Source organism: Podarcis gaigeae, assembly GCF_964106915.1.
Source record: "Podarcis gaigeae genome assembly, chromosome: 15".
Taxonomy (NCBI): Eukaryota; Metazoa; Chordata; class Lepidosauria; order Squamata; family Lacertidae; genus Podarcis; species Podarcis gaigeae.
Window position 1 is genome coordinate 38,910,613 of NC_139692.1, and position 14,588 is coordinate 38,925,200.

Below are 14,588 nucleotides of genomic sequence, written 5' to 3' on the forward strand. Positions count from 1 at the left end.
GCCACAGGTTGCCCACCGCTGCTATAAAGTGATGATGGAAACTGGATCTCTGATCCAACATGTAGGCATTTGGAACACTTAACACTGTCTTTGGTCCTTGTTAATCCAATTTGCTGATGATATGGCCCCGTCTTTTCAGTATTTTTGCATGAGGCACTATGGTTTATTTTTCTTATCTCTTTTCAAGCGTTACAGGAAAACGTGTTTGTCTGTTCAGGATGGACTGAGAGACATTTGCTAGGTTTTAAGTTATGTGCTTGCGAAATATTTGAAATGGGCTAAATAAAGGAATATGCTTTCCCTCTCCTAAATAAAAGAATATAAAGTGAAAAGATAAAGTGATGAAGGGCGGTCTACAAAACTGGAGAGCAGCTGAGATGAATAAATATTATGTGGGAGGGTTGTGTGTTTGGGACTTGACAGAGGTGGGGAATCCATATTTTGCATTTAAGTGTTGTGCTGGGGTCTCATCTGTACTGTATGTTTTAAGCAGTATCATACCACTTTAACTGCCATGGCTTTCCCCCCAAAGAATATTGGGAACTCTTAATTTGTTAAGGATGCTGAGAGTTGTTAGGAGACCCCATGCCCCTCAGGGCTACAGTTCTCAGAGTTGCTCAGAGGTCAATCCCTCTTCTTAGGGAACTCAGAAAATGGCAGATTCTCTTGAGGGGCATAGGGGCCTCCTAACAACTCACAGCACCTCAAAGAAACATTCCCATGGCTGTTTATAGCTGTATGGTGCTGCTTTAAAGAGACAGTGCAGGTAGGGACTGGTCTAGGGTACCCCAGAGCTGAAGTAGCAAGTCTGGCTCTTTGTACCACAGGCTGGCTATGGTTCCTCCTTCCCTCTGGCCAGCCACACGACTGAGAGTGGGTCGCCCCATGCCTTGACCGCCACCCGCCTCCAGTTAGAAAAACTGGATTAGCAGCGTATTTGAAGCAAGGAGTGTGACAAGGCACTTCTCTGACTGTTCCGCTTCTCAGGTGCCTCCAAGCCCCGCAGGGGTTTCCTTTTGCCGGAGCTGCGGGAAGAGTGTCCCCCAGAGGGGCTTTGGGAAAAGAGGCAGTTTGAGAGAGAACATTAAGACCTGCCTTCCGATTGCCTGCCTTTTAATATGCACTATTTACCAAACAGCAGTATATTAGAAAGTTTAATAAAACGACAGAGGAACGGGCCTCCAAGCGGTAATTGCCTTGTTGATTTAAGGCGTCGTAGCTGCAGTGAAACGCAGGGGCGTAAATGCTGTTTTTTAAAAAAGGAAATGTTTGCAGAGAATTTTGCTCTTAATGCCGCTCTCTGGTTTCCTGGAATATTAAAAAGATGGGGGTGAAGATTTTATAGGCTCAAAGAAATGGGAGGTACTCGAATCTAGTCATCTAGTTCCAGAGTGGTGCAACGTGCAATCCGAGGGCCATGTGCGACCCTCAAGGCCTTTTGGGGAGATGGGAGGTCTCTAGGACTTTGCGAGAACCTCGGACCTCTTTCTCAAAGCCTGGCACCTTGCTGAGCTGCCTTTGGGAACGCAGCACAAGGGCTGGGGTGGCCCTCCAATTTTGGCCTCGCTTCCTCCTTTCTGCGCTCTGTGTGCAGCCCTCAGGTACTGCTTGGAAGTACTCTTGGTAGGAAAAGTTGGGCCGTCCTGATCTAGCCTAGCTCATTGCTCAGGGCGAGATCTGCAGTGGAGGATGCAGCTGCAGCATCCCTAGCAGTCATGGTCTGCTATTGAACACCTCCAGTGAGAAAGAACCTACCACACAGGAAGCTGCCATGTACTGAGGCCACTGGTCCACCTGCGTTGTCTACAGGAGAGCTTCAACCTTGTTTCATCAGCTGTTGCTGGACCACAGCTTCCATCACCCCCAGCCATGGGCTGAGCTGGCAGAGGCATCTGAAGGGAGTTGTAGTGCAGCAGTAGCCGGGGAGCCAAGGTTGAAGCCAAGGTTGAAACCCTGCTCTCCAGGGTTTCAGACTGAGGAAAGTCTCAGCCCTACCTGGAGATGCCAGGGATCGAATGTGAGACCTTCTGCATGCAAAGCAGATGCTCTGCAAATGAGCACTTTATACAGGAGGAGAAATTCACACAGTTTGTACAAGTTTCACCCACACTCTGCACTATTGAAGCAGTGCTGGTTAACCTGGACCTCTCCATGACCAGAGTCTTTTCTTGCCCCCACCATTCAGATCGAAGAGTCTGTACGGAGCATGGTGATGCGCTACGGCAGCCGCTTGTGGAAGCTCAGAGTCCTCCAGGCGGAGCTGAAGATCAACATTCGGTTGACTCCAACCGGCAAGGCGATTCCCATCCGGCTCTTCCTGACCAATGAGTCCGGTTATTATCTAGACATAAGTCTGTACAAGGAGGTGACGGACTCCAGAACAGCACAGGTGCGGCAACTTAAATGGTGCAGCTGTGGGGTTACATTTGACAGGGGGAGACAAATTCTCTTTGGTTATTATTGTTTTTCAGGCTCCAGCTTCGGCATTTCAGCTGGTAAAGAATGGAGATTCTACAAAACTGCTCCATTAATGCTGCTTTGGGAGCTGAGAGTTGTTAGGAGACCCCTCTGTTCCCCTCACAGAGCCACAATTCCCAGAGGGGTTGACTGTTAAACCACTCTGGGAATTGAAGCTCTGTGTGGGGAATAGGGGTTCCCGTTAACAACTCTCAGCACCTTTTCTCCAAGGAGCTTGAGACGGCATGCATGGTTCTCCATTTTATCCTCACAATAACCCTGTGAGGTCGGTTAGGCTGACAGATTAGGCTGACAGTTTAGCGCAGCACATGGGGACTCGCCAAGCGGGCAGCTCGGTTTGGGGGCAGCTTGTGGGCCGGTTAAACGACCGGTTAAACGACCCCCATGGGCTGCATGTGGCCCATGGGCCTTAGGTTGCCAACCCCTGCTCTAACCCACTGCACCATGCTGTCTGTCTGTACAGTGGTACCTCGGGTTAAGTACTTAATTCATTCCGGAGGTCTGTTCTTAACCTGAAACTGTTCTTAACCTGAAGCACCACTTTAGCTAATGGGGCCTCCTGCTGCCGCTGTGCTGCCAGAGCACAATTTCTGTTCTCATCCTGAAGCAAAGTTCTTAACCTGAAGCACTATTTCTGGGTTAGCGGAGTCTGTAACCTGAAGCATATGTAACCTGAAGTGTATGTAATCCGAGGTACCACTGTATTAGTGCTTTGCCTAATTGCATTCTGTTCCATGACTGGAAAGTGGCTGTTTGGGGGGCTTGTTGATAAATGGTGCCAGCATTATTATGAAGACTGAGCATGTGTGGGGGGGGGGGTGCAGTGGTTTGTGCAGCAGCGCACATTTCTGAACCCAGGACCACTGTCTGGAGAATACCAGCCTCAAGAAGCCATTCATCCCGTAGCCTTTCCTGTATGTAACAACACAGCAGTGGGGCCTTGTCTATTGCACTAGCGTCAAATTGGCTTTAATTGTGGGTGTGTATCTCCTCGTCTAGATTATGTTCCAGGCTTATGGTGATAAGCAAGGGCCACTACACGGAATGTTGATCAACACTCCATATGTGACAAAGGACCTGCTCCAGTCCAAGAGATTCCAGGCGCAGTCATTGGGGACGACGTACGTCTACGACATCCCCGAAATGTTCCGACAGGTGAGAACTGCCCCCTGGGCTCGCTATTAGAACATGAATCCTTGTAATAGTGGGAAGCCATGGTTTCCTGTTGCATCTGAACCAAGCAATGAAGAGTGGGGGGGGGGGGTTATTTAAAAAAAAATAATGAAAGCATCTTATTATTTCTCTCTCCCTTCCCCAAAACACCTTTAGTCTTTAATTAAACTCTGGGAATACATGAAAGACTTTGCGACCCTGCCTGCTCCTCCGCTGCCTTCTGACCTGCTGACATACACAGAGCTGGTGCTGGACGACCAAGGCCAATTGGTGCATATGAACAGGCTGCCTGGAGGAAATGAGGCAAGTTCCAGAAGGCTGGCTGACTGTGGCGTGGGTAATATGGGCGGGGCTGGGGGTGGCAGAATGAAACTGGGGGGCTGGAATCCTGAACACTGGAGAGCCAGTGTGGTGTAGTGGTTAAGAGCGGTAGACTCGTAATCTGGTGAACTGGGTTTGATTCCCTGCTCCACCACATGCAGCTGCTGGGTGACCTTGGGCCAGTCACACTTCTCTGCAGCCCCACTCACCTCATAGAGTGTTTGTTGTGGGGGAGGAAGGGAAAGGAGATTGTTAGCTGCTTTGAGACTCCTTAGGATAGTGATAAAGCGGGATATCAGATCCAAACTCTTCGTCTTCTTCTGAACAGGGAGCTCAACAGATCCTGCAGCATTTGCATGGATCTGACCTGCAATGCAGCTCTTGGGATTTCTGAAATATTTGTGGGGGGTTTTTTGCTTAAGGCATTTCTTTCTCTCATCTTTTACAGTAATTTTAAATTGGTTTTTGCATGACATAACAAAACAGAAAAAAGGGGTGGGGGGAACCACATTGCATTGGTATACGCCAGGCTTCCTCAACCTTGGCCCTCCAGATATTTTTGGCCTACAACTCCCATGACCCCTAGCTAGCAGGGATGATGGGAATTGTAGTCTCGAAACATCTGGAGGGCCGAGGTTGAGGAAGCCTGGTATACATGATACCATGAAATATCATTCAGGATAATCCCAGACGGGCTGGGTGAGAAAAAAAGGAATAAATGGAACAATTGCATTAAGCCAGGGGCCAGAAATGCTTAGGTATGATGTCTGCCCACAGGGGACATTGGCAATCTGGAGGATGATTCCCACTGTCCATATGAGTGATAAAGGTGTTGGAAGGGGGCCAAATTAAAGAGAAAGGGTTCTTAGATGTTACCTCCCCTGTTCCGTAACTTTCTCTGCCACTACTAGATTCCAAATTTGCTAAACACTGGAGACTCTATATACCCTTTCTCCCTCCGGTGCCACCAGGCAGATATCTTTATACCATACCTGTTGCATGGTGTCCGGAAAGAGCAACAATAGGTTTATCCCTGGAATCTGGAGGGATAATTTGCTGAACTATGGTGGAAATTTCCTGGAATATACTTTCCACCAAAAACCATGCACAATCAGACATTCCCACCACATGTGGAAATAGCCCTCCCGCCCCACCCCATTCCAGCAATCTGTAGAATTGTTGGCATTTCTAAGCGTTGTATATAAACACAATCTAAAGAAAATGGGGACGACGGAACAGTAAGAATTTATCATAGAACCGAGCACTTGGAACGCCTGGGTTTAGGGGAAGGGTCGTAGCCGAGTGGTGGAGACTCCCCTGCTTTGCACATGGAACATCCCAGCTTCAGTCACCAATGGCATCTCTAGGCACGGTTTGGAAGGGCAACCCTGGAGATCTGCTGCCAGTCAATGTGGACACATTGGGCTAGATACCTGTGGTCTCGTTCACTCTTAAGGCATAGTCCTGTGTCTCCTGTCTCTTGTTAGACATGGACTAACATTTTGGGGAAGGGCTGTGACGCAGTGGCAGAGCGGCCTCCTCGCGTGCAGAGGGTTCTGTCCCCATTGGCATCTCAGGCAGAGCATCCGAAATCCCGGACACCAGCTAAGATGGGACTGCTGGTCTGACTCGGTATAGGGCAATTTTATATAAATATCTGTCCCAGGATAATGCGTCTGTTGGGCAGTGTTGGGGTGGGGGATTTTTTGTTATTGTTCTGCATAATTTTTTCAACTCTTCCCACCTGATTGGTGTTCAGAAAGGTTTAATATGCCGGAAAACATGCCTTGCCGCTGCTAAATTGGAAGGAAGGGTTTTAAGAGACATCCTCCCAATGCCTCTGCGACTGCACCCTTTAAAAATGTTTTTAATATTTTTCTCCTTGCAAGCGGGGACGGTGCTACAGTGCAGCAGGAAGGTCTCGGCATGTTTCTGCTCTCCCCCTCCCCACACCGGCCGGTCTCTCTCTCCCCCCTCTCCTCCTTCCTTTTCTTCTCTCATTTGGCATTTGGAGTGGTTGGAGGCCAGGGGAGAGTAGCCCAGATTCCCAAGGGACCGAGCTGTGCTCTGGCTGAAATTACTAGCGCAGAGGCTGCCTGGGCATGAACATGTACTGTTTACTCTGCCAGTATGAATACAAATAGTCTTATTATATGGGACCCTGTACCCAAAGCCCAACCGTTCAAGCTCGTGCGCTCTGTCTCTGTTACAAGCACACACTTCTCTCTCTCTCTCTCTCTCTCTCTCTCTCTCTCACCCCTGAAAGACTTTCTGTGTGCCTTGGACGGAAGCTTCTTTCTCCTTTTCTGAAGTACCCACAAAAGTTTGTGGAATGTCACGTTAGGGGAGAAGGCTCAGTGGGTAGAGCATCCCAGGTTCAGTCCCCAGCATCTTAGAACCATAGAATTGTACACCTGGAAGGGTCCTCGAGGGTCAGCCAACCCCCTGCAATGCAGGAATCTTTTGCCCATTGTGGCGCTCGAACCCACAACCCTGGAATTGAGAGTCTCCCGGTCTCCCAACTGAGCTCTCCCACATATTTCCAAGCAGGGTCCTTTTTTCACAGCCAAGAGGACTGGAAGCTTACTTTATTTTTAGGGAAAGGGCCAGAGATCAGTGTTGGAGCATCTATTTTGTGTGCAGAAGGTCTCAGGTTCAGTCCTCTGCAATGGGAATGAGGTCTCTCCTGACAAACTCTCATCACCCTTTAACAAACTACTACTGATCCTAGGATTCTTCAGGGAAGCCGTGATTGCTCAAAGTGGTTTGATACTGATTCAAAGGTGTAGTGCAGATGGAGCCTTACAGGGGCAGAGCTTTAAGTAAGGAGAAGAATCAGCTAGACTCAGGCCTGCCATTCTTGGCAGCAGCCACAGATTTAGCATGTTTTGTTGACCCTTAAGGATCCTTAAGGAAACCACTGAAATGTTACACTATTACTGCTGCAGAATGAAATCCTCACCCTGCTCCCCCCCCCAAAAAAAATCACCATCCTATTTACATTATGGGGGCAGACTTCAGCCATATTTCATATGTGCAAACATTTCAGGAAGGTCTTGCAGTTGGTGGTGGTAACAGAAGCCATGTTTTCCCCTGCCCTTTATGTTTCTTTAACTTTGTTTATTGTTGACACTCAGCGGAGATCAAAGGTGTTTACTTATCCTTTGATCAAAGACCCAGAATTAGCTGCTGTTGCCAAATAATGGCATTCAGGGGCCCTTTTGAATTGGTGTTTTTTAATGGTGAATTCTGCAAAATGAGAATAATATGAAGCAATAATAGCACATTAGTGGCAGATGTATGCTGGCCCATCCACACATCATTGGCTTTATTAGTTGTTCTGCAATGCTTCCTCAATGTTAATGCATTATTGCTACCCGGAGGAACACCTGCACTGTAGCGCAGCAAAAGTAGGACAAACAACCTGGAATGTTTGCAGCTTGAAAAAATGCAGAATTTCAGGTGGAAGTTATGAGAAAGAAATGCAGCGGTTGAAAATGAAGCAACATGTCAGCCCCAAAATTTTTGCAGCGGGATCACATATAACTTCCCCCATACTATCATTAATAGAATTCACCACAAATGCATGATAATGTCTGGAGGGGTCCCAAATGAAAATATTTTGCTTATAATTATTTTGCCAGGGAACACCGTAGGGCAGGACAGGAACAGAGGACTAAAAATCAAGGTTGCCTACTGATTGTAACTCCTTTTTGGTTGATTAATCACCTGCTCTGCAGCCTATCAACCTGATCAATTAATCAATTTCCATTGATTTAAGTATTATTGGAACTTCAATATACCAATTACCAAAGCTTCGATCAGGTGTCACTTGGTTAAAGAATCTCTTGCTTAGTGTTTTGTGTGTGTGTTGATGGACAGGTCCATTATTTCATTGGTCAGATCTTCAATTTAATTGCTGTATAATGAAAACCTCATTGTAGGTTTTGAGATGTTGAAATAAGAGCTGAAGAAGAGACCAGAGCTTAGTGGGCAGAGGTGATGCTTAGCATTCAGGAGGCCCCAGGTTCAGTCACAAGCATCTGCAGGTGAAAGGACCAGGTAGCAGGTGAAGCTGGTCCAGCACTCTGTTCTCAAAAGTGACCAGATGAATTGGGATTGAGAACCTAAGAGGAGCCTGTTGGATCAGGCCAGTGGCCCATCTAGTTTAGCATCCTGTTCCCTCAGTGACCAACCAGATGCCAATAGGAAGCCCATAAGCAGAACCTGAGTCCAACAGCACTCTTCCCCACTTTCCCAGCCTTCACACTGTCTCCGACAGTGGAGGTAGGACATTGGTCACATCTTGACCAATAGGCAGTGTTTAGCCTTACCCTCCATGAATCTGTCTACTCTTCTTTTAATAATTTGGGGTGCTTCTGGAGCCAGCTCTCGGGTAGCCTCCATGGTTAGAAGTGCCTTTTACCAACTGCTATGGTAAAAGGCACTTCTATGGCTGGACCAGGAAAGCCTCCCCACGGTAGTTTGTGTGTTGGTTGCTTCAAGACTGGATTACTGCAATGTGCTTTATGCGGGGCTTGCATTGTGCTTTATTCAGAAGCTGCGGTTAGTGCAGAATGCTGCAGCACAATTGCTGACAGCATAGAACCCCTGCGAGCAGACATACCAGTTTGCTACTGGGCCAGGTTCAAGGTGTTGCTATTCACATATAAAGCCCTTGGGACCAGTTTACCTATGAGATCAACTTACTTCACACGTGCCCACTTGATCTGCTTCGATCAGTGGAATTGGCACTACCACATAATGCCCATTCCACATTTATAAGAACTCGGTTGTTTGCTGTGGCAACACTTTGGAACTCCCTGCCTATTGAGACCAAGCAGGCGGCTTCGCTGTTCTCTTTTCGGTGCCTGCTAGAAACATTCCTGTTTGGACCAGCCTACCCCGATGCTTAGAAAGTTGAGGTGATTGTTTTTTACTGTTTTAACTTTTTGTATGCTTAAAACTAGGGCTGTGGAATTTTCTTGATTTTACCGTTTTATCTTTTTGTAAACCGCTTTGAGGTTTTGTTTTGTTTTATAGTCAAGAGGCGTAAAAATAGCATGAAATAAATAAAAATAAACCAAGTTGTGGGCCACCCCTACCTCTTGTAGAAGAAGCAAATTCCATAGTTTATGCGCTCTGTCCTGAATCTTCCAACATTCATCTTTGTTGAATGGCCCAGAGTTCTAGTAATATGAACGCCTTTTCTTGAAATGAGGAAACCCGCAAAGTTCTTGCCTTTCCTCATTAGGGGAGTTGCTCCAACCCCTTGATCATTTTGGCTGCTCTTTTTGGAAAGCCTTTCCAGGTTTACAGTATCCTTTTTTGGGGTAAAACAACCAGAACCATACATTGTGTTCTAAGCGTGTTCTCATCCATACAGCTCAGAGTCCAACCAAGTCTGGGAAACAACTGCCATGGCTTTACAGAGACCATAGAAATCTCAACTTTTAAAACTCAAGAAAAACCAGCAATGTGAGAGAAACCAAGTGTTGTGGGTTTCTTGAATCAAGAGAATATATGTGTCTCCAAAGCAATAGTGAGTGTTAATTCAAACCTGGTTTGGATTCAAGTTCTATCCTGTCTGAGAATATATCTCTGCAGTTTATTTTCAGAGCACTAAGGGAGAGCTGTGGAAAGTTTTCTTCTTATTCCCAGAGTGCGACCTTTCTGTTCTGCGACTGTCACTTAGGGAACTTTGCAAATGGTTGTCAGTGAAGCTGTTTCCTGGTGGGATTAGCTACCGCTGGGAATGAGTTTTTCTTTTCTGTTTTGAGTCCTTCATATCCAATTGTGTTACCCAAAAGCCTTACGGGGCGGAGGGGCGTATGGGGTGTGTGTTGCACGACAATAGCTTGAATTCTCCAAGCGTGAGTTGCTAATCCGTTTGGGGGAGAGGAGGGGAGACATTTGGGCCATCAGTAATCTGAAGGACAAATGAAACCTGACAGGTGAAGGGGCTGCGCTTGGACGTGACCATCTCAAACTACTTTTGAAGCGGTTTTGTCGCCACCCCTGGACAGCTTTCTCCTCCGATAGCTATTTATTTATTCACAGCAGGCGTGGGGAATCTGTGGCTCCCCAGACACCATCTCTCATTACCCAAACAGGACAAGATCAAGGTTTTGGCACCAACCTCTATCGCTGTAGCCCAGGGATCAGCAGACTTTTTCAGCCGGGGGCCGGTCCACTGTCCCTCATACCTTGTGGGGGGCCGGACTATATTTTGAAAAAAATAATGAACAAATTCCTATGCCCCACAAATAACCCAGAGATGCATTTTAAATAAAAGCACACATTCTACTCATGTAAAAACACACCAATTTGTGGGCCGGATTGATAAGGCGATTTGGCCGGATCCGGCCCCCGGGCCTTAGTTTGCCTACCTATGCTCTAGCCCTCTATCACTCAGGACCAGTTTACATGAGAGATCACCTTGCCCCAGCCATAAATCCCTGCGCTCTGTAGTGGAGTTTCTCCTGCACGTCCCCCAAATATCAGACACCTGCTCCACAGTGGCTCAAAGCAGAGCTTTTACTGCGACTTCTTCTGTCCTGTGAATGCAACAGGCGTCCACTATCTTCACTTTCCAGAAACAATTGAAGGCATTTATGTTCCAACAAGCGTTCCCACTTGGAGGAATGGATCTCTGCCGTGGGTGTTTACTTTGAATTGCTTTTAAATTTACTGGATGTTATTTTCCGTGTTGTTTTTATAATACGTTTGTCAACCAATTTGATACGCATTTAAAAGGCAACCCATGAATTAAGAGATGATAATCAGCCTCGGCCAAGCAGGACTCAGGGGTGTTGGGAGTTATAGTCCAGAAACATCTGCAAGGCCTTATCCTTGCACTACAAGAATTAGCTGAAGCAAGCTGTGAACGTATGTACTTCTGCCTTCTCTTTTCCACCTGTGGGAAGTAGGCCAGAAAGATTCCAATGCTGGTTTTAAATTCACCAGTTATCCACGATGTCCAAATTTGACAAGTTGTTCATTTGTTTAAGATGTGGCTAGAGTGAACAACCCATGAACTGAAACCATAGTTTCTGATCCGTGCTTGTTCTCATGAAATCATAGTGTAAACAAGCCAGAGTTCCCCCAACTTTTGTAGCTTTGGGGCTCATCATGGCTCATTCTTGTTTGGATGTTCAGCTTACAAAAGCAAACGGTGAAACAAAAATGGCCCTTGTAAACAAAAATGTTTTTGCTGCTCCAAATATAAGAAGCAAGAAAGACAGGCAGGCCTCCCTTGGGAGAATGTTCCTCACACTTTAAGGGTCACAACTAAGGAGCCCCTCTCTTTGCTGCCCACCTGCCACTCTTTTGGTGGTACAGGGACTTTTCCACCCCTCTCCCACTCAACAGTCCATGCCACCGAGTATTCTCAGTCCTCATTGGGCTGTTTGGGAGGAGTTCCCAAATGCTCCTATTCTTGCGTATCTGGTACAGTTTTGGGGTAAATAAATAATTGGTGAGTTTGTGATAAGAGAGCAAGTTCGTGTTTAATAGTACATACAGGATATATCTGCAGCAAGTCCTCTCGAATGCCGTACCTTGCTAGTTTAAATGTGATGAATTGATTTCAAAGGCAGATGATTAATCAGCAACAACAACAAGCAATCTTGAATTCGTCGATAACTCTCGTATTAACCTTTTCCCAGGCAATCTTTTATGGGGAGTGCAGGTGTGATTTGCTGGGTTGCCTCTGCGTGGGATAATCTTGATACAGAACAAGTAGCTCCTGATAATGTAGGAAGAGGATGTGTTTCTTGATGAGTGGATTCCCCCTTCCTGAAGGATTTTCCTTGTCCTCCTGAGCGATGCAAATGACAGCAAGCCTTTGCTGCAGATGCCCTTTAAAACACACACACCTTTGAGCCTGCTGATATTTCACCCACTTGCCACTAGGTGTCAGAATTCTTCCATTAAGGCAGCCTTGGGTTGAGACATTGGGGGGGGGGCGGAGAGAAATCCTCTAATTAGACATTTTCTGAACCATCTTCTTCCCCGGCACACCTTGCCATTAAAGTGTCTTTACTAGACAGAAATAGGTGAAGGCTTGTATAGGAAGAGTTGTGCACGATGGTGACAGGTGCTTGATGTTTGGGTGCCTCTACGAATGGGCCTCGGGGATTGAATGGTCTTGAGAACACAAGGCGAGGCGTGTCAGAGCAAAGCAAGCTGGGCAGCTGAGGTCTGTGAAGGAGCACGTAGGGACAATGGGCATGTGATGCTCTGAAGCCATGATTTCATTTGCAAGTTGGACCTGCAACCACCACCACAACATAACTGCAGTATACCCCAATGTGCACCTGCAACCACAATCATTCAGGGTGTCAAATGTCCATCCATCCATTCCTGGAAAATTCATAAACTCCAAGAGACTCGAGAAGGCCGTTATGTCTGCCTACCTCCAATTTCTTGTCCAACTTACGCTCAGCATCCCATAGCTGTGTGTTAGAGGACACTGAGCATGCTCAGCCCTTGTTGGGTTCCTTGGAAGGGGGTATTTTTTGTGGGGGTTGTTGTTTAGTCGTTTAGTCGTGTCCGACCCCATGGACCAAAGCACGCCAGGCACTCCTGTCTTCCACTGCCTCCTGCAGTTTGGTCAAACTCATGCTGGTAGCTTCGAGAACACTGTCCAACCATCTCGTCCTCTGTCGTCCCCTTCTCCTTGTGCCCTCCATCTTTCCCAACATCAGGGTCTTTATTAATATAGTATTCTTGCAAACTTTAGAACTTCCTCCTCCACCTTCCCCTGATAGCCCTCTCTTGGTTTCTCAACATCCTATCGTCACAGACGCAGGAGTTCGCTGTCAGAAGGAGCTATGGAACCCCACAGCCTTAAAGTGTGGTGACAGCCATGAGCTTAGACAGCTTTGCAAACAGAGTATACAAATTAACGGAGGTTATTAATGGAGAAACAGCTATAGCAAAGGTTTGTCTGTTCAGACACCCCACCATGGTTAACAGAAACTGTACCGTCCACGTCTGCGACAATATGGTTTCTGTTTCTGACCTGCAGGAATTGCAGACAGTGGCTTGTCTAAATTCTGTACTTAAATCCTTTAACCATGTTTTGATGTCTGAGTTGCAGTGTTGTGTGTTAGATGTCTGCATTACAGCGTTGGGTTCTTGTCTGAGGACTCTGTCCATGGCTGCCAACCGTGATGGATATGATATCTCTCTGAGAACCAGTTGTTGCGAAGGCTGTAGCCTTCACGTTCTGCTCATGGGCTCCCTGGGGGGCAGCTGGGGGGCCATTGTGGAAACAAGATGCCGAACTGGATGGGCCTTTTGGTCAGATCAAGAATAGCTGCTCCCAATGCTGAGTTTCCACTTTCCATGGAGGGAGCTGGTCATCCGTCTGGTGGGACCACAAGCAAGTAATGTGGCCTTTGGCAGAACGAGGTTTTGAAGCAGCCCTCTCCCAACCTGGTGTCCTCCCAGTGGACTACAACTCCCATCATCCTGGCTACATGATACTTCTAGATACAGGGACAGCCTGGGGCTGATTGGAGTCCCAAACATCACCTGGTTAGTTAGATGCATACACCTCATGGTAGGTTTCGATCTAGTCTTCATGGGAGTCCCATTTCAGCCTCTGTGAGCCTATGGCCTAAACAAACCACAAATAGACCAATTCATAGAGGATATGTCAGTCAATGGCTGTTGGCCACAGTAGCTTGGTGGAACTTCCAGGTCAAGCGTGTAGCAATGCCAGTTGTCACAGCGGGAGCAGACTATTGTCCTTCATGTCTTGGTTGTGGACTTCCTGGGTGCATTTGGTTGGCCATTGATGGGGGCAGGAATTATGAACCTTCTCTACCTTCTGTCTGTTCTGTCTCTTCTTAGGAGCACCCTGAAGGAAAAGTGAGATGGAAGCATAATATATATGTATTTCAAATTGTATTCATTTGGGGTGCCTCATTGGGGTGTCCCTCACCCCAATGCACTAAACTTTGTGTACAATGCAAAGGTGTTAGGCGTGACTTCCATGTGTTTCAATTGTACATAAGGTTGCAGCCTTCATTATATTATTTTAAGTGCCTGATAAATCACCTTTAATCTGTGATATGTATGTGTTTGTGTGCCCACCCCAAACCCACTCACCCATACATCTGTGTGCGAGAGAGAGGGTACATGTGCGAAAAATCACACATACACACCCCTCCATAATACAGGCTGTGTATTATGTATCTCTCTCTGTCTCCCCCTTGCACATGCAATTCCGTGCTGCTGTTGTTACCTAGGGAGGCAAATGACATCCCAGCACAGAACCCTAATCACAGTTTGGAACATGAGAAATAATGATTGCTTCTGATCGGAGGTCGTGAATAATTCATTGGGTTTGATTTTCCCCATCCCGTCCAGTGATACCTTTCAGGCCAAATGGGTTTCTACAGGAGAATAATGGTTCCACTTCTTATGGAAATCCTGTGGCACACATCATTTCGCCAACACAAAAAAACAGTTAAATTAGACTCTTTGCATCTTCGAGTGAGAAAGAAATGCTCTCCCTCTGCCTCCCCTCCCTCCCGCTTCCCCCTTTTTGCAACACGGAGGCAGAGACCAAGAGCCGATCCGAGGAAACACAGGCATCCTTTCCC

The 14,588-nt window shown here is 46.9% G+C and overlaps 1 protein-coding gene across 9 annotated transcripts in view; it reads left to right on the top strand.

Annotated features, from left to right (window-relative positions):
* ACACA (acetyl-CoA carboxylase alpha) overlaps positions 1-14,588 on the top strand; it is a 187,110-nt gene that overhangs the window by 104,947 nt on the left and 67,575 nt on the right. For all 9 annotated transcript variants that reach the window (XM_083714255.1, XM_083714256.1, XM_083714258.1 and 6 more), the window contains 3 exons: positions 2,186-2,389; positions 3,478-3,633; positions 3,808-3,954. In XM_083714255.1, the coding sequence (XP_083570381.1) occupies positions 2,186-2,389; positions 3,478-3,633; positions 3,808-3,954 (507 nt within the window). The remainder of the gene's footprint in view (positions 1-2,185; positions 2,390-3,477; positions 3,634-3,807; positions 3,955-14,588) is intronic.